General features: G+C 36.6%; 1 protein-coding gene across 3 annotated transcripts in view; it reads right to left on the bottom strand.

Moving 5' to 3' along the window:
* Positions 1–2,663: 2,663 nt before the first annotated feature.
* The window catches only part of Cenpi (centromere protein I), a 147,546-nt gene continuing 130,798 nt past the window's right edge, over positions 2,664–19,411 (bottom strand). Inside the window, exons 12-13 of one of the 3 annotated variants that reach the window (XM_063246180.1) lie at positions 6,113–6,220; positions 2,664–4,311 (exon numbers count right to left, since the gene is read on the bottom strand). In XM_063246180.1, coding sequence (XP_063102250.1) covers positions 4,283–4,311; positions 6,113–6,220 — 137 coding nt within the window. In that variant the 3' untranslated portion in view covers positions 2,664–4,282. The remainder of the gene's footprint in view (positions 4,312–6,112; positions 6,221–19,411) is intronic. The other 2 variants (XM_063246181.1, XM_063246179.1) reach the window with 2 other exon arrangements.

Here is a 19,411-nt window from a genome sequence, read left to right as displayed (position 1 = left end):
ATTTGCACGGAGGTTTTTTTTTTTTTTTTTTAAATTTCACTTGCTATCTTTTGAGAGATTTCTGGTGTGTTACTTTTGAAGTCCTCTATTTTAATGTCTCCTGCACTTGCTCCTGGTGGACTAGATGTTTGAGATTGCATTTTGCTTTTTTGTCTTGCCATTTTCCCCTTTCGAGTTAATCTTTTGTCCTTCAATCCCACTAGTGTCAACTTTTGGTAGTGTGTATCTTGGATTCCTAATGTAAGGCTGATGTTTGTCCAATTGCTGGGTCCCACAACGAATAGGTGGACCACTCACCTGATCTCCCACATAGGGCCTTTTCAGTGAGGCCTATATTCTTTTGGGGCTGATAAATCTAGTAGTATTGATGTAGGTCAACTTTTAGTTCCTGTTATTAGTTTATCTGCAGGTTATTCAAGGTCACCAAATCTCCTTGTCTATAGTGTTTGTGTCAGCTGAGGCCCTACTGTGTGCCTGTCTCATAAGCCCTTTTTATTTTCTCCAAGTTGGGAAGAGTCCTTATTGGCACTCCTCACCCTTCCTGATATTTTCTGTGTGTAGAAAGAAGTTACCTATGCCGTTGTGAGACTTACTAATGTCTTACAGTTCGTTGGAGAGAGCTTTAGTACTGGCCCTATTTACCTACTGTACACCTCTATTTTAGGGGTATACTCACCACATTGATTGGAGCCTCCTGAGATCTTCTGTTTGGGTGAGGTAGCTACTGAATCTCCCTTCAAGCTAGCAATTAATCAACTGTAGTCAAGGTTCTGGGAAAAACGGTGGGAGCTGAAGATCAACAGCAGTATTAGGTCCAGGAGGTAGGGAGTGTCCCTGAGGGGCCAGCAGATGTCCTGTGTCTGGGCTTCCACTGGATGTGGGCCAAGGTCCCAGTCATGCAAGAAGTGTGTGGCTGCGGGGGCTGAAGTCTGAGGGCAGCACACGTTCCACAGGGCCAGCAGGAGTCACACGGCAGTGCAGTCCAAGGTCCAGGGCAGTGTGGGGTTCCTCAGTACTGGCTGGAGTCACACAAGCAGCACACGGCTGCACGGGCCAAGGTCTGAGGGCAGCATGCATTCCCCAGGGCTGGTGAGAGTTGTGCCGGAAGCGTAGATTTATTCTGGTTATTAATGTCTGGCCTTCTATATGTCTCACTTATCTGTATATGTGATTCTTTTCCCATGTTTGGAAAATTTTCTATTACTTCCGTGAATAGTTTACCTATGTCATTTGTGTTGATTCCTGCATCTCCACTGAGGCCTACTAGTCTTGTGTTGTTTCCCTTTGCATCATCTTAAAGCTGTTGAATTGCCATTTCATGTGGTCTTGTTATTTTTAGTAGTTTTTTTTTCATGATCACTAGCTGCAATCCTGTCCTCAAGGTTTGAAATTCTATCCTTAACTTCATTCAGTTTCACTAGCTTTCAATAGAATTTATTATTTCCTGGATATCTCTTTGAATTTGTTTCATGCATTCTACTTCTTTTCTGTGTTGTTCATTTAAGGTTCCCATCATTTTCCTATGTTCCTGTACTGTTTTACGTATATCTTCTCTAGCTATGCTGAGCAACTCCTTTATTCAGGTTGTCATTTATTTCTGTACATGAGAGATTATTTCTAATCTGATTTCCTATATAGCCTCATGGATTTGTTTATTTCACTTACTATCTTTTTAGAAATTTCAGGTGTGTGACTTGCTAATGTTCTCTATTTCAATGTCTCATGTACTTGTTACTGATGGTCTGAATGAGACTGCATTTTGTTTTTTCATTTTGTCATTTTCACCTCTTGGGTTAATACTTTGGCCTTTTCAATCTCACTATTCTCAATTGTTCATCGTGTATGTCTTAGGATCCTACTGTATGGTTGATGTCCAATTGCTGGGTCCTATAATGAAGGGGAAGAACACTCACTTGAATTCCTCCTGCAGGGTCTGTTGGGAAGAGTGTCCTATATTCTTCCTAGAGTGACTAACCTAGCAGAATTGATGTAAGCCAACCCTTAGTTCCTATTGTTACTATACCTTCAGGCTGTTCCAGGCCATCAGATCTAACTGGCTATAGTGTAAACCTCAGGTGGGACTCTACTAGGTCACTGGGTGCCTTGTAGGCCCTTTTGATTACCTCAGGGTTGGGGAAGCCTTGTTGGTTGGGGAAACCTCCTCAACCCACCTGGTGTTCTCTGTATGGAATGGAAAGACTCACACACACTCTTGCCAGACTCGCCAAAGTCCTACAGCTGATGAGGAGTTCACTGCTGCTCCTGTTTACCTACCGAGGTCCTTTATTTGAGAGGGAAATACATCACACTGTCACAATCCCCATGAGGTCCTCTGTGTGAGTGAGTGGTTGCTGAGGCTCCCACCAGCCCACCAAGATTCTGCAAGTGGTGGAAGGGGTCACTAATTGTTCTTGAGCTGCTCTGGTCTTTTCAGTAGAATGGAGGATGACCAGTGATCCCACCAACCCCTAGGTCCCTGGAGCAAGGAGAGGGGTGAGGCTGACATTCCCATGACACTGAGGTTCATGGAGCAAGGAGGTGGAGGTGTGGCCAAAGATCCACTGACCGCTAGGTCCATGGAGTAAGGATGGGAGTGAGACCAATGTTTTCACTAAACCCTAGGTTCATGGAGCACCAGTAAGTTTTGTAGTAGATATCAACAAAATGGTTGGCTTGACTTAGTCATCCCACATTTTATTCATATGTCAAACATCACATTGTCTCATGACAATATATACAATTATTTTCAATTAAAATAGAATTGAAAAATTAAATTTACACAGAAATGCAAAAGTCCTAGAAGAGCCAAAGCAATCTTAAAACAAGCAACAAAACCAAAGGGCTTATACTATCAGATATCAATATCAAGATTTGTAACTGAGTATGGTGGTGCACACCTGTAATTCCAGCACTTGGGAGGCTGAAGGAGGAGGACTGTCATGAATTTGAGTCCATCCTGTGCTACATAGTGACCCTCGCAGCTAACCTGAGCTACATAGCAAGACCCTGTCTCAATAAACTAAAAAAAAAAAGATTTGTTACAATGCTACAATATTTAAGACAGTGTGGTATTTGTACCATCATAGTCAAATAAACCAATGGAACAGGATAGAGAGTACAGAAACAGAATTACTCATATCAACTTATCAGATATATAATAAAAAGACCATTACAATTCTATAGGAAAAGGGTGGTTTTTAAACAAATAATGATTGACCAACTATATATCTATACCGAAAAAAATAAACTATCTCAAATCATATATAAAAATTAATTTGAGATATATCATAGAGCAAAATGATCTGGAACAGAAATTAGCAATTTTTTTTTTTTTTTTTTTTTTTTTTGCAGAGGGCCAAATACTAAATATTGTAGGATGTGGCTCATTTGAGCTGTCACACTAATTTGAATCCATAGTGTGAAAGTGGCCACAGATAATACATAAATGAATGTCTATAGCTGTGCTCCAATAAATGCATGTGGATCACATTTGGCCTTTGAGTTTAGCTTGCTGATTCCTGTTCTGTGAATACACATCAGAGAATATTGTCTTGATTTTTTTTGTTTTTTGGCAGTGGAAATGGAACCCAGTGTCCTCCTTGCATGCTAAGCAAGTATTCTTGCAGTGAGCTACATCCCTAACTCAGACAAATACTTTTTAAAGTATGATACCAAAAGTATTAGCTATATGAAAATGGCTAAACTTAATTAAAAGCATGAATAAAGATACTATTAAGAATATAAAAAATGTGACAGGAGAGAACAAGGCCTCATCAAGAAGTGAGCCCTCCCTGAAAACTAGTGCCATGTGTGGGCCCACTGCTGGCAGGAGTACAGCCAGACTCAAGCCTTTCTCCCTGAGTCACTGCTACTTGCAGACTGCAGAGGGAGAGAACAAGGCCTCACCAAGAAGCAAGCACACCCTGCAAACCAGCACCATGTGTGGGCCACCACTGGCAGGGGGGACAGCCAGACCCCATCCCCCCCTTCTGGATCATGGGCTGGCAAACAAGAGCCAAAATACCCACCTATCAGTGACTGGCTTATTCAGCGAAACACAGCTTGCAATGATGACTACTGAGGTGAAATGCAGTTTGATGCTTGTGGTATTTTGGTGTTTTACTGACCTTGTAGGTCTAGGGCCAGTGGTCTGATCAAAAGATACCAGTACACAGTACCAAGTGTAGCATCTGGGGAGGAGGATTTTCTTCTGAAGGAGGTAGCCATCGTTAATTCCCCATTTTCTTTTTTTGAAGCCCTGTGCCATTTTCATTCTTTTGTTTCATTTATTATATCTGTTGGCATGAACAGCTGTTTTGAAGATGGCAAGATATATTATGGTAGTCATTTTTGATTTACTATTATCTTGTTTTGAAGTCTTTTATTACATTTATTGTTTTGTTTTTATTGGTTCTGTTCTGTTTGATTCTCACTATGTCTGAAGGTATCTGCAGCTATTTTAAAGACAAGAGGCATTATAGTAACTATTACTGATTTTGTATTGTTTTATAGTCCTGTATCACTTACACTGGTTTGTTTTGATTGGCTTTATTCTGTTTTATTTTCCTTGGTTTTATCCTCTTTAAGATTAAAAAAAAATTAAGAATATAAAAAGTGAGTCCATAGTCTGAGATTTCTAAAATATACTTAACAAAGGATTTATGTTTAGAATATATAAAAAACTCACAGAAAAGACAATGACACAGTAACATAATTGCTAAAAATACCCGAACATTTTACAAAAGAATATGTAAGTATGGCCAGTAAACATATCATTAGTCATCAAAAATGCAAATTAAAATAGTGATAATACCATGTGACCATCATAATGGTTAAAATTCAATGGATAGACGAGATCAAACACTGGTAAAGATATATAGCAGCTGAGGCTGTCATACACTGCTGGTTGGAATGGAAATTCATGTAATATAAATGGTTTTAAAACATGCATAAAACTGGGTGTGGCGGCATGTGCCTGTAACCCTAACTACTCCAGAGGTTGAGGCAAGGGGAGCCTAGCCAGTTTTGTGCCTGTTTTAAAACCACTTAGATAGAATCAAACTATGTGCTTATGTATCTTGATTTTGCTCGCTTTGTGATCCATGTATAGTATTGGTTTATCTATTTTAGAGCAAAAGAACATTTAAGTCTTCCATTTTTGAATCGAAGATAAAACTTCTGTGCATAGTGTTAGATTTTTTTTTCAGAAATATGAGCACCCATTTCAATTTAGTTTATATGGTCATGGATGGGAGCGTATTTTGCTTTAGTAAAAATTGCCAAAAGGCCAGATAATAAACATTTTAGTATTTGGGGCTCATGATCTGTCACACTAATTGGACTCTATAGTGTGAAAGTGACCACAGACGACACATAAATGAATGGCTATAGCCGTGTTCCAATAAAATGTATGTGGGCCACACTTGGCCTTTGAATTGCAGTTTGTAGATTCCTATTCTGCAAATATAATCTTGATTTTTTTTGGTAGTGGAAATGGAACCCAGGTCCCTCCTTGCATGCTAGGCAAATGTTCTCCCATTGAGCTATATCCCTAGCCCAGGTTAATCTGGAGATCTTAGCAAGATCCTGTCTCAAAATTAAAAAACAAATTTAAGGGATGGAGATGTAGCTTAGTTGTGGAGTACTTCTGATTTCAATCCCCTGTACTATAAGGGTAAAAAAAGGGCACAGACACAAATCCAAAGATTCTATGGTGACAGAAGTTAAAACTGGTTATTTTTAGAGCATTCAAGAATACTGTAACAGAACATGAGGGAGTTGTCTAATGCACTGGAAATTCAATCATGATCTAGGCAGTTAGCTATGTGTGGGTTTGTGTGTAAATTAGGTGAGCTACATGAGATTATACAAAAGAAGAAATATTTTAAAAAGGAAATTTTATTATTTTAAAATGCTGTATCATTAAAATTTAGTAAGTAAATAACTGTTTCACCTTCAAACTGATAAGTCATAGGAAGTGCTACTCTAGTTTACAAAATCTTCCTGTAAACAGATCATTCTGCTTTTCTTTTGCTCATTTATAAAATATTTCTGATTTGGTTGCACTATACAAGCATAAAAGAGAACTAAAGTTGGACATGGTGGCACATACCTGTAATCCCAGAATTCAAGAGGCTGAGGCATGAGAATTGCTGCAAGTTCAAGGCCAGCCTTGGCCACATAGTGAGTTCAAGGTCAGCCTGAATTGCACAGCAAGACCCTGTCTCAAAAAAATATGAAAATTTTACACTTACTACTAAGTATTACTTGATACCATACAATCATGATCTATCTCAGACTTGCTCTGACAGGTTTAAAATGGTTTATTTTCACCAAATAATCAGAGTAAAAATGTCATTTGTTTCTATGTGCCCATATTACTGGGTTTTAGGGGAGCTGGAGTCTATTTCTACGGGGGTGTTTTCTAGGTTCTTTCTGTCCGAATAAAGAATTGAGATAAGCCCAAATAGTTTTACATTTATTAAAAGTAGAAAAAAAGCAGGTTCTGAAGAGCAAATTTGGGATAAGTAAAAGTACAAAAAGAAGTACATTCTCCAACACGGGGATGGGCCATCATGCAAGAAATGGCAAACAGCTCAATGTGGGCTGTCCATTTTGTAACACCCAGATCTCAGGCTGATGTCAGGTCTAGTCCATCCTATTGAAAACCTGCTAGAGTTCTGGTTTGGTTTGTGTCTAGATGTCCCCCACTGCCTCATGCAGTCATAGGAGGCTTTCAAATGTGGCTGACTGTACAGTTTGTGATTAGTTCGTTGTCTCATGCTGGGATTGGTGGTGTGAGTGATGTACCTGTTTCGGGGTGGGGAGCCTGCATACACTATAAAGGAGGAAAACAGTTGTGCTTCATCCTTTTTTGCTTTTGACCTTTTGTTCTTGTTGCTTTTGGATCTGTTGCAGCCACCAAAAGCCACCTTGAACAGTTTCCTCTCAGCCACTCCACCTTGCCTTGAAGCCAGCTGAGTATGAACTGAAATCTTCACAAACTGTAAGCTAAATAAACCTTTCCTTCATTTTGGGCATTAGGTATTTTGCTCGGCAATGAGAGAAACATAACCAAGACATCTCCCAAGAAGTCCACGTGCAGGGATTTGGGAACTATTCTGGGCACACATTCTGGGATTTTGCAATTAAGAGGTCACACTGCTAACCCAGCCAGCTTTGCTACACTCTAGTCTCCTGCTTCACCTGTGTGTGTCACATTCTTCTGGGGGTAGTCTTAACACATTCAAGAAGCATGTTTTTGGGTAGCCAACATAGTCACAATGGCTAATTGAGAAAAGTCTTGAAATAATCAAAGGGATACTGACGCTTTTTCTTAGTGATGAGCAGAGATATTTATAGCCAATCAAATTTTGATCCTAATATTTTCCCTTTTATTTATTAGGAGTATTTGGCCTATAAATTTTTCCTACAGCATGTGCCTAATTAGGTGAGGGAGCCAGATAATATCTTAGACATTAGTAATAAAATGGTCAGCAGTAAACAAAAGTAGTCATTATTTTCTGCTTTAATAAGAATGTTTATCTTTTATTATTAAAAGATGAATCCATATTTTTATCAGGAATTTTCAAATACATTTTTTCTTTGGAGGAAGTTTGGTATATTTCAATTGTTCTCAACTAAGGTTTAGCTTAGGGCTACAATTTAAAATGTTTCAATTATGTATAGTGCTTGATTTTAACTTCTATATGGAAAGTAACTGAAGACATTAATATGCTAGTGTTAAAGTGAGGTAGGAGATTAGAGCTGGGGAAGACTGGTTAAACATTGGGTGGAATCTGTCAAAATCATGGAGACCCAGGGCACATACAGAATCCATGATGATTTTGCAGCTCCTGAGTGCTTTACATGGAACCAATCAGAAAAGTGCCATTTTCAATTCTTCATTTACATCCAGCATAAAGTCAAACCTGAGTTTTGACAGGGTAGTTTAAATACAGCACCAGGCCAACTAGGCATTTGTAGGGTAACTGCTATCTCAATGTTTTACTTGCATGAGAAGTCAACAGAGGAATTTCAGATACCAAAGACTACTTTTCCTTATCCTTGCCACTGTTATGAGTCTATTCACTAGTCTGCTTTCACTCTACAGAGCTTGTTTTCCACCTTCAATAAATGCAATTCCTTGCTATCTTTTCAGTGTGTCTTGTCCAATTCTTTGTTCAAGACACCAAAACTAGAAAGAATTTCCACAGGATACCACATCTGGTAGCAAAAGCATTAAATGTAAAACAACCTTTCAATTCTTTTACACTTTGGTGTGACTTATTATGATATTGTACATTCCTCAAATAATCTATCTTTTCCTTTTTATGGTATTAGATTTGATGATGCTATTAATATTTGAAAGAAGGTATTTTTCTTACAGGAGTGGAAGTAACAGCTTGAAATATTATATGATATTATTGTCAACAAGTAAAATAAAAGAAACACAAAATCTGGTGTTAGTATATCTGAAAGCTAGACCTGACTCCATTATGAATGACTATGTGTAAGTTACTTAATCTTTCAAAGTTTGTGGTTTTTTTCACCTGTAAAATGAGATTATTATACTAGTAGCTGCATACTGAAGAATATGGATGAAAATCATCTATGCATGGATATAAAATTTTTGGATATAAAACAGATATACTTTTTAACATAGTTAAAACAGGGCTCATGAAGGTATAGATTCTGGGTTTTAAAAATTATAAAATACTAACCATTCAAAAACTTATTACAAAAAGATTAATGGTTATAATCTAAGACTAATAGGAACTGGCTATTAGGAAAAAGGAAAAGAAGAAATGGAGGTATGAGCTCAATAGTACAGGTTTATTTCAGAACAAACCTAAGAGGGATCGGTCTGGTACTAGAGACCTTATCAGCAACTCTCATACAGACTATAGGGTCTTTTGTAGGGTCATGAGGGGTGGTGCTCAGGGAAAGGTGGTTGTGGCTCTGTGCCAAGAACAAGGCTTTAAAGACCATAAGCAGGAATTAGTTGCCCAAGGATGAGGCTTAGGAAAACTCAGGGAGTAGTGGCTGCTATCAGTAGCAGGGCTGAGAGTGTTATGAGTACCCAAGTGTAGTTGAGCTGGGAGAAGGCGTCTAGAGGATTCACAGATCAGGATGGTGGTGGTCAGATTTTTTTCACTGGTATTTTAACAGAAAAAAGTTACTTTTCAACTCCAAGAAATGAATATTACTGAGAGGATAGATGTACATGTGTATAGGAAAGAGATCATATATAGAGGGAAGAGATTACACATCAGACTTTACATGCTAACCCAGGGAAAGCCTTGATACAGGCACCAAAATATATAATCTTAAACTGGAAGAAAATGATAGAAATAATGTCATAAATGAAATAGTCTTTCAAAAAGATAAAATATACTCTAATTAAGGCTATGGAAAAAAAGGGGAGCAAAGGAACATGCCAAACATTATCATGGAAATTTAATCAGCAAAATCTAGACAAAGCAAATCAGTAAAGCCAAAGGGATAAATATACTTTTTTCCCCTCAACAAATAAACTAAAAAATAAAGGAGAGAAGAGTACCTATAGATTGAGGCTTAAAAGAAATACCAAATATAATGTGTGGACCATTTTACAGTTCTGTAACAAATTCAGAACAAAACAGTTTGAAATCATCAGGAAAATATAAGGTAGACATTTGACTATAGTATTACTAATGTTTTAGATATAATAATGACACTAACAGGCTTTAAAAAAGAATTGTTGAGAGCACAAAATACTCAACAGCAAAACTCTGAATTTTAAAATGGACAAATTATCTGAATACACATTTCTCAAAAGAATATATTGAATCTTGGCATTCAGGAGAAGGATCATCACAAGTTTGAGGCCAGACTGGGCTACACATTGCGTTTGAGGCAAGCCTAAACCTCCTGAACTGCTTCGGGAGACCATGTCTCAAAAAAGCAAAAGGAATATATCAAATGACCAGTAAGTATATGAGAAAATGACCAGTATCACTAATCATAAGGGACTGGAAATCAAAATCACAGTAAGATATCATCTAATGTTATTTAGAATAGCTACTCTAAAGAAAATCACAAATGCTGACAAGGATGCAGAGAAATGAGAATACTTATACATTACATAATAACTTAAAATCAGCTATCATAAAAATGTTCAAAGAACTAAACAAAAGCACATCTAAAAAACTAAAGGAAAATATGAACATGATGTCTTACCAAATAGAGAATATCTATATTTTATGGAAAAATGGTAAAACAAAACTCTGTATCAAAATAATAGAAGAATAACAATAATTAATACATTACATGTTGCTATCTTTAAATTAGTTGCCCAGGTTACAAGATACGGACACAAAAATTTCTTCAACTGATATTAACACAAGCCTTCCTTTTTAATAAACTCAGAGATAATAATAGGGTAACTGACTTGCATTTTTTCCCTTCTCCCTATTGTCCTTTCCCTTTTTACCCATCATAGTTCCTTTTTTCTTTTGAACAATTGCTATCAATAAGAGATATCAAAACAACCAACCAGAAACTCAGTTACAAAGTACAACAACCAAAATGACAAATCCACCAGAAGAATTTAATAGCAGATTTAAGCAGACAGAAGAAAAAAAATCATTAAATTTAAGCAACTGAGTTTAATTCAATCTGAGAATAAAGAATAAATGAATGAAGAAAAACACACAGAGCCTAAGAGATCTATAGGACACCATCAAACTTACTGAAAAATCTATGGAAGCTGGGTGTTGTGGCACATACTTGTAGTCTCAGCACTGGGGTTACTGAAGTAGGAGGATTATTGTATGTTGAAGGCTAACCTGGGCTATGTAATGAGTTTAATGCCAGTTTAAACTAAGTATCAAGACACACACACACACACTCTCTCTCTCTCTCTCCATATATATATATGGCTTACTGATATATACAATGTTGGAGTTTCAGAGCAGATGAGAAAAAAGCAGAATATTTAAAAGAAAAATGGCAAAAATTCCCATTTTGTGAAAGACATTACATACCTAAAAACTTCATTGAACACCTAATAGGTAAACTCATACATTATAATTAATCAAATCACAATCAACCTGTTAAAGTGAAAGAATCTTGAAAGCAGCCATACAAAACTAATTTATCACACACAAAGAATTGTCAATAAAATTAACAGATAATTTCTTATTAGAAATGATGGAGGGCCAAAAGAAGTAGCATGGCACATTTAATATGCTGAAATTAAAAAATGTCAACAAGATTTCTGTATTTGGCAAAACTACCCTTCAAAATGAAAGGAGAAATTAAGGCAGTCTAAACAAATGTGGGAAAATTTGTTACAAGTAAGCCTGACTTACAAGAAATATGACAGGGAAGACCTTTACCCTGTAAAGAAAGAACAAGAGATAGTGACTTGAATACACATGAAGAAATAAAGGGAAATAGTTAAAAAAATTATAAAATATAGTATAAATGTATTTTTTAATTTATAACATTCCTCTCTGATTTAAAACACAGTTATTGAGGAACCCTCAGTGAGGCCCACAGGGACTGGGAGTCTGCACCCAGTGACCTGCTTACACATGGGAATCTTCTCTGTGGTCCACAGGGAATGGAAGTCTGCACTCAGTGACTTGCAGTAATTCAGGAATCCTCAGTTAGGTCCGAGTGGACTGGGGATCCATGTCTAGTGACCTATCCATACACAGGAACCATCTCTGAGGCCTGTGGGGACTGGAAGTCTCAGTGGCCCTATCATCTGAGAACCCTCGGTGAAGCCAGTGGGAAATGGGAAGCTGGGCCCAGAGACCTGCCCACAACCTGGAAAAATCTCTGAGGCCCAAAGGGTCCAGGAGCCCAGAGACCCAAATAAATCAGCAACCGTCAGTGAGGTCTACTGCTGGATGGGCCACCAGTGCAGGAAACAACTAGGACTTGGTAAGCAGCTGATTTGGAGGAACACAAGAAAATGTCAAAATGAAAGAGCAAAATGTAATCTCAAACTTCCAGCCCACCTAGATCAAGTCCAGGAGACACAGATATGGATGAAACTGGAAATCAATCACCTGTAATTTCTGAAATGACAGCAAGGGAAGTAAAGAAACAAATCCAGGAAGCCATAAAGGAAATCAGATCAGAAATAATCTCTCAGGAAAAAAAAAACATAAATGATAAACAGAGTGAAAGAATTGGTGAGTATATCAAAGAAAGACATAGATTAAAAAAAATGGAGGTATATAAGAAAATGGGGAAACTTTGAATGAACAATACAGGGAACAACTAGAATACATGAAACAGATTTAAGGAAATATCCAAGAAATCAAAAGTTCCATCAAAAGCTGGCAAAACTGCCTAAATGAAACTGAAGACAGACTTTTAGACTTTGAAGACAAGATTGGTATAAATCTGGAAGACATATGGGTAGGCAGAGAGTTCATTAACCAAAATCAAACCACAAAAAATACTTCAAAGAATCAACAACTGGGATCTTATCTTATTAAAAAGATTTTCACGTCAAAAGAAATCACCAAAAAAGTGAGTTGGGAAAATATCTTTGTCAACTATCCCTCAGACAAAGGACTTCTACCTAGAACATATAAAGAAATAAAATATTAGATCCTCCAAATTCAGAGACCAATCCAAAAATGGGCATCTGAAATGAATGTACACTTCTCAGATGAAGAAATACAAATGAAAAACAAATATATGAAAAATCAACATCATTAGACATTGGAGTAATGCAAATTAAAACACTGAGATTCCATCTCATTCCAGAAAGAATGGCTATCATCAAGAAATCAACCAATAGGTCATTTCAAAGAGGGCTTGTGGAAATATGAAAGTCAGGCCTCTCAGGAAAAGTTAGGGTTTGGCAGACTTTTAGGCTTGCTCTGAATCTCATTGTGGCTTGGGGTTAGACAATTAAAGATAACTCTGTGCATAATTTTAGACCTACCAAGGATGACCATAAATTTAACAAAGTTTCTTTTGCTGTCACTTTCTCTGATCTCTTTGTTAAAATTTTTGTTGCTCTTCCTCTTTTGGTACCATATCATGCTGTTCACCTTCGCAGACTGTTACCTGATTATTCTATTGCTATGGAAAATTTCCTGGAACCGTAATTCTTCAATAATCTGAAATCAAGGGCTCTTAACATGGTGACCACACAATAAATTTCTCCACAGTATGTCACAGTAACTCATTCATTCACCCAGTTTCATGTTATAAAATGACTAATGTGGAAGACATATGCCAGTAGACTTGCAGCAGTTGCTTGAATATGATATTCTAAAAGCCATGTTTTCTAGTGTTACCACATCTGAAGTTATCTATTATGCTCATACTTGTACAAACTTACCTTCTGTGTGTGATCACCTAAGAGAAGCTGTGCAATTGTGGCCTGGGGTTAGACAATTAAAGATAACCCTGTGCAAAATTTCAGACCTACCAAAAATATTTCAAAAACTAAAATCATCTGAAATTAAATATATCTAGTACTTATTAAACAAGTGTTCTAGATCTTCAAGTATAATTTTAACCAAGATCAAACAGGTTGAGTAAAATCAACCTGTTTTATAAGACATCTAATTTATCTCATTGTACTGAGCACACCAAATTCTTTTATGCTTTGCCAATCTTTACATTAAGCATTCCCACTGTTTATTAAATAATATGTAACTTATTTCAGCAAGAGCTATATCTAAGATTTTGCATTTTGTGATATTTGGCCAAAATTTCTAGTTTTTGCCATTGAAAAGTATCAATGCATAACAAAGAAGGAAAAGCAGATGTTTCTAAAAAAATCTTCTCAGTATACCAAGAGGTTTGGGTATAGCAAAAACAAAGGGTCCAGAAGACATGCTGGGTCTGGGAGGAGCCCATCAAGAAGCCGTGCAGTAGCTCTTCGGGTAGGTCAGGCAAGTAAGTGATGTGGGGCCCAGGAAAAAAGAAGACAGAAAGTGCTTCCCATGAGCCTACCTATGCATGGGCTGAGAATCAAGAACTCGCCACCCCCATAAGCAACTGGCAGGTTCAGAGGACAGGCTGAGTTGATAGCTTCTGAGGTAATTGAAATGCTTGTATTGTTTGATTGACTTTGCAGGCCTGGGGTCAGCAGTCTGAGCATCTATTGGGAAGATAACAGTATGCAGTGTGACAAATATGGGGAATTTCTTTGTATCTTGTTCTTGAAATCCAATATTGTTCGGTTTTGTTTTGTTCCGATTTATTGTTTTGCTTCATTCAGTGTTCTGTTTTGATTGGTTTTACTCTGTTTGGTTTGGTTTGATTTTGCTATGTCTGGTGCAATGGACTACTGAGAAGATCACAAGAAATACTATGATATTGTTGATTTCCTATTATCCTGCTTCAAAATTCTGTACCAATTTCACTGCTTTGTTTTCACTGGACTTATTCTGTTTTGTTTTGTTGGGTTTTATTGTCTATAAAATAAAAGATCCAGTGAAAAAGCATGCTTTATAATTTACTTTCAATGAAACCAAATATTACTACTGCAAAGATCAGTTTTCAAATGTGATGTGAACAGGAGAGCTTAATTATAAGCTCTTAGTGGCAGGTTTTTTTTAGACAAAACCAATAACATGTGCCACACAGATGACTATCTGTTTTGGAGTGAAGTAACAGATAAGCTTGACTCTACAATTAATATCAACATATTCAACTAAAGAAAACGATGTGCTGCTTCAACATGCAACTCAAAAATGTTTAATACTTTCTGCAAACCTATATGCAGTTTAGAAAGCTAGCATTCTCTTTCTAAACTATGGCATAGTCTATACAGCATTTTAAATATATTTAAATCGCATCAGATTTAGAAGAAATTTGAAGATTTACTTTGATAGACTGATCTCATTTCTACTGTTTAGGGAGCTTCTACAGTATTGTCATCAGGATCAGGCCAGAGAAAGCAGCTTCAGACACTTCAGTACCTATAGGTGGGAAATAGAAGCACACAGGGCATGTTTCTGACGTATGTAGCTAAACTGAGACAAAAGGTTTATAATAGAAGTGGTGACAGGGTAATTCTGTTGCTGTATGATACTTAATATACTTACTGCAACAGACCAGACTGCACTGTTTCTGATCAACAGTAGTGTGATCTTCAGGAATAAGGGTCTCTAGAAGGCCATCAATGCTTTCCTTACAGGCTAGTTGATTCATTACCTCAACATTCACTGCAAAGGACTCCAAATGTGCTCTGTCATCTCCATAGCCTGGGCCATGTAGGTGAGGAACTCAGGATCCACATAAGAAATAGCTTCAGCAGTTCCCAGTCCATCAGCAAAGTCATCAAGTAGTCTATATTGAAGTTTTTACATTCAAGTCTTCATTCACATTAGAGTCATTCTCAAGGTTATTGTTACCATCCGACAATGAAAGCTTCTTGCTGTGCAGATTCATTGGCAGGCTCATTTCCCTCCTCACTGCCGCTTTCACTGATTTCATTATACTATAATTAAGGAATTTCTCCCTTTCCCAAGGATGTCTGTTTCCCTTCCTATAGGAACAATTCTTGGTTTTTTTTCATCAGAGCCATTGCTATCACTCTGTCGCTCGGGTTCATTCTCATCTTTTCCTGGCAGGCAATCTCCCAGCTTTAGTGCTTGAGGACTGACCTTGTTCTGCACCAGAACATGGATAAAGCAAAGAACCAAACCACTTTCCATCACTGCACTCTGAACTATCATCATCTTTACTACAGAGTTGGAAATAATCTCCACAGCCATTCTAAAAAGTGTTATCCTGAACTTCTTACTTTCTTGCTACAGTTCTACTTTCAGGTGTTATATGGTTTTCTGTTTCATGTGGTGTAACTCTTGAGTAAGGTGGCATCAAGAACACAGTCATGCTCTCCATCATATTCTTTACACTTTATTAAGGGGTCATCTGAGTCACATTCCTCAATTTCCAAAGACCCCCCATCCCTGAACACTTCTTTGTTTACACTCATGCCTATTAAAACCTATTTCTTGATCTATTTGGCTTGAACTTATTCCCTAATTTTGCCCTCACTACCTGTTCAGGAGAACATCTACACGTTTTGTCCCTATCCCCAGGGATTTTGTTCACTATAAATATGTCCTGTAACACAAGTTACATTTTCAGTTGAATTTTCTGTCTGTCTTGCCTAGTCAGTACTATCTTCCTGTTCCTTTCTAACAACATCTTCAAAGAAGACCTCTGAAATTCCTAGCCACTCTGATGGACAAATTCAGTATCACCAGAACTTTTCACTAATGATGCTGGCTCTAACTCATTGCCTTCAATATTAAAAGAGGGAAATGATACTGAAAAGCCACAAGTTTCTGTCTCTCCATTTTCCAACTCAAAATTTGTACTGCTTAATGCTTCCTAATGTCTACCACCTTCCACAATTTCTGCAAAAAGTTGAAGATGATCATTACCCACCCCATGCTTGCTGTCGGCACGTGAGAGTTAGAAAGAATCAATGCAATTCTATTTTGGACACAAGGCATTTCAAGATTCTGTACTATGTTCTCTTCCCTCAGAGTGATTATGAACATTCAACATCATATTGCTTCCAAAGGTCTCCCTGCCTTCCCCACTAATTATGTACTACAGCAAAGCCTGGGCTGCTCTCAATGGTTCCTGTGCTATGAGTGGAAACTTCTATTTTACATTTTTCAAATTTAGGTTCATTGGGTAAAGAAGAATGAACTCTTTCCAATGGATGGGAAATGAAGGATATTTTCCTAGTCATCAACATTCTAGTCTAAGTTTCTTTCATATCTGGTCATACATGGTTTTAAACTGACATATGCATGTCTTCTTTCATATCTCCTGCCCATAATTGTCTGATATCCTCTTGCTGATTTGGGCCAAGAAACATTGCTGGATTCTTGAACCATTAATGATGGCTTTTTTTCAGTGTACTGTGACAAACATGCCAATTTCTGTGTCCTCAGTTCAGCAGAAATATTGATGTGATTTAGTTTTCACATAATGGATAAAGCTTTGAAAGGTTCCAAAATGTGAAGAGGCTTCAAAATGTGAACAGCACTTGTTCCTCCACCCGCCACCACCTACTTTCTTCTCTACCTCTGACTCCTCAATCTTGCTCTATTTCGTAGGTGATACTGTGTCAATATATCCATGACTGAAATACTCATAAATGACCAGAATGTCAATAGCTATTAACTTAATCATACCTTCTGTATTTTGTCCAGAAAGGCTTAGGCAACTTGTTCATCCAGGAAGGTAAATTACAGAAAATAAAAATTTATCTCAGTGACTCATTACCAGATAGTGTTCAATTGCATTTCTGTAAGTTATAGATGGAAACACTTTTGTATCATTCCCCTCTTTTGGCTATTTAATGAAATGTTATTGATGTTCTATCAATTTATATGCCAAGTCTTAGAAAGAAATTCACGCCTAAATTTTACCAAAAGAAAAATTGGGAGGCTAAATAGTTAACTGACTTTTCCAAGGCATGTGATTCATTAATAATATAAATTAAAAGCAATAAAGGACTCTGAGATCCAGCTTTAGCTCCGTAGACCAAATGTAGTGAGATATGCTGATACAATTTCTAGCAAGCTGAGTAAGCTTGTTGTTTTGTTTTATGCTTAAAAGTAAACTTTAATTCAAATTTATTATTATGTCCCTTAGAAAGATATCCTTTTCTGAGTATTATAAAAATAAAGCACTGGTCATTCAAATCAACACTATATTCAATGTTGTGGTCCATCTTTAGGAAAAATAAGATTTTTTGTATATTACGAGTACTTGGGCAATTTAGGCAGGAGGTAACATCAATTAATTTAAAAAAGGTAACACCAATTTAAAAGACATCTTTAAAATACTAATTTTAGAGAATTTTTTATTATGCTAAAAAAGGTTATATGGGATGCCACTGACTTACCTAATTTTCTTTCCACATCAACTCCAGGATCAAGAGGAGGGAAAAGATATATAAAGGAAAATAAAATGTTAAAAACTGAGTAACAGCTTTAGTATTGATCATGTCAATATTAATAATACCAAAAATTTCCCACAAACATTGGGTAAAGATTCTTTTCGTATAATGATAAACCCAATTTTCTATTTTTGTTCCCTTTCTTTTTAGATATCTTTTGCACTAAAATAAAATAGCCATTCTTATTTAAATCTTTGAGTTTTTAACATAGAGAATCTCCAAAACAGATTTTTCAAGTAACTAGACTTGGTCATTTGTACAACTATATATCTGATATGAAACAAGTTAAAAGATTGACAAAGGAAGGAAAAATATGGCCCTAAAACAAACAAAAAAACAACTCCTTCCAACCAAAAAAATACCCTGGGGGATGTTTATTTAATTATTTAATCTTATTTTATGGAAAAAAAGTAAAACAAAGTTTTATAACAAAATAATAGAAGAATAACAACAGTTAATATATTGCATATTGGTATGTTTAAAGTAGTTACTCAGAGTATAAGATATGGGGTCCAGGGAGTACTAATGAACAGAAAGACAAACTCAAAAGTAATTTTTTCTCCTAATGTTTGATGATTTGTAGTGGTTAAATTTCACGGGGGAACAGCACAAAAAGTTATCAAACCCCTTTCACAATTCAAAGTTCTAAATGATCTTAAGGACCAAAATATCATTTTCTGAAAAATAATATGGAAAACTATTTGTAGTATTAACTTATAAACAGAGAAGTTTCCAAATGGGAAAGGTTACTCATTGGGAAGCTATCACCTTTACTTCAAAATGTCTAAAGCTTTGGTTGTCCAAGTAACAGACAACATTCCACACCATTAAACACACTTGTTTTTGAAGAAGTCAGTTTCTTTTCTTTCTTTTGGTATCAAGCACCGAGCTCAGGACCTTGTAGTTGCCAGGCAGGTGCTGTGCCACTGAGCCTTATTCCAGATCCTGAAATTCTGATTTTATTATTTAACTTCAAAGATTAACCAACACATATAACACTTTGTGGGGTACAATGTGACATCTCAACACATATATGCAATATGCAGGGGTCAGATCAGGATAAATGACATATAGATCATCTCAAATACCATTTCTTTGTGTTGGAAAATATTCAAAATCTTCTCTAGTAGCTTTTTTGAAGTATATGAATTGTTGTCAACTATAATTGTCTTACAATGTTAATTCCTCCTATTCAATGACATGTCTATAGCTTCTTTCGACCCTTTCTCCACTCTTCTCAGCTTCTGATAACCACTATTCTACCCTCTAATTACATGAGATAACTTTTTAAACTTCCTCATGTAAGTGAGAACATGTGGAAATAACTCATCTTTTTCAAATACTTTCTTTCCCTGGCCTATAGCATACTAGTTTCCTGATTTTTCTTTTAGCTTGCTGGTAAGACCTTTGAAGTCATTTACTGTTTTTTTCTTTCTACCTCTACTTCTTTATGTT

The sequence above is a fragment of the Cavia porcellus genome, unplaced genomic scaffold (assembly GCF_034190915.1).
Source record: "Cavia porcellus strain 051 isolate PalLab524CR breed Dunkin Hartley unplaced genomic scaffold, mCavPor4.1 scaffold_3, whole genome shotgun sequence".
Taxonomy (NCBI): Eukaryota; Metazoa; Chordata; class Mammalia; order Rodentia; family Caviidae; genus Cavia; species Cavia porcellus.
Note: the sequence above shows the minus strand (reverse complement) of the source record. Positions and strands in the feature narration are given on the sequence as shown.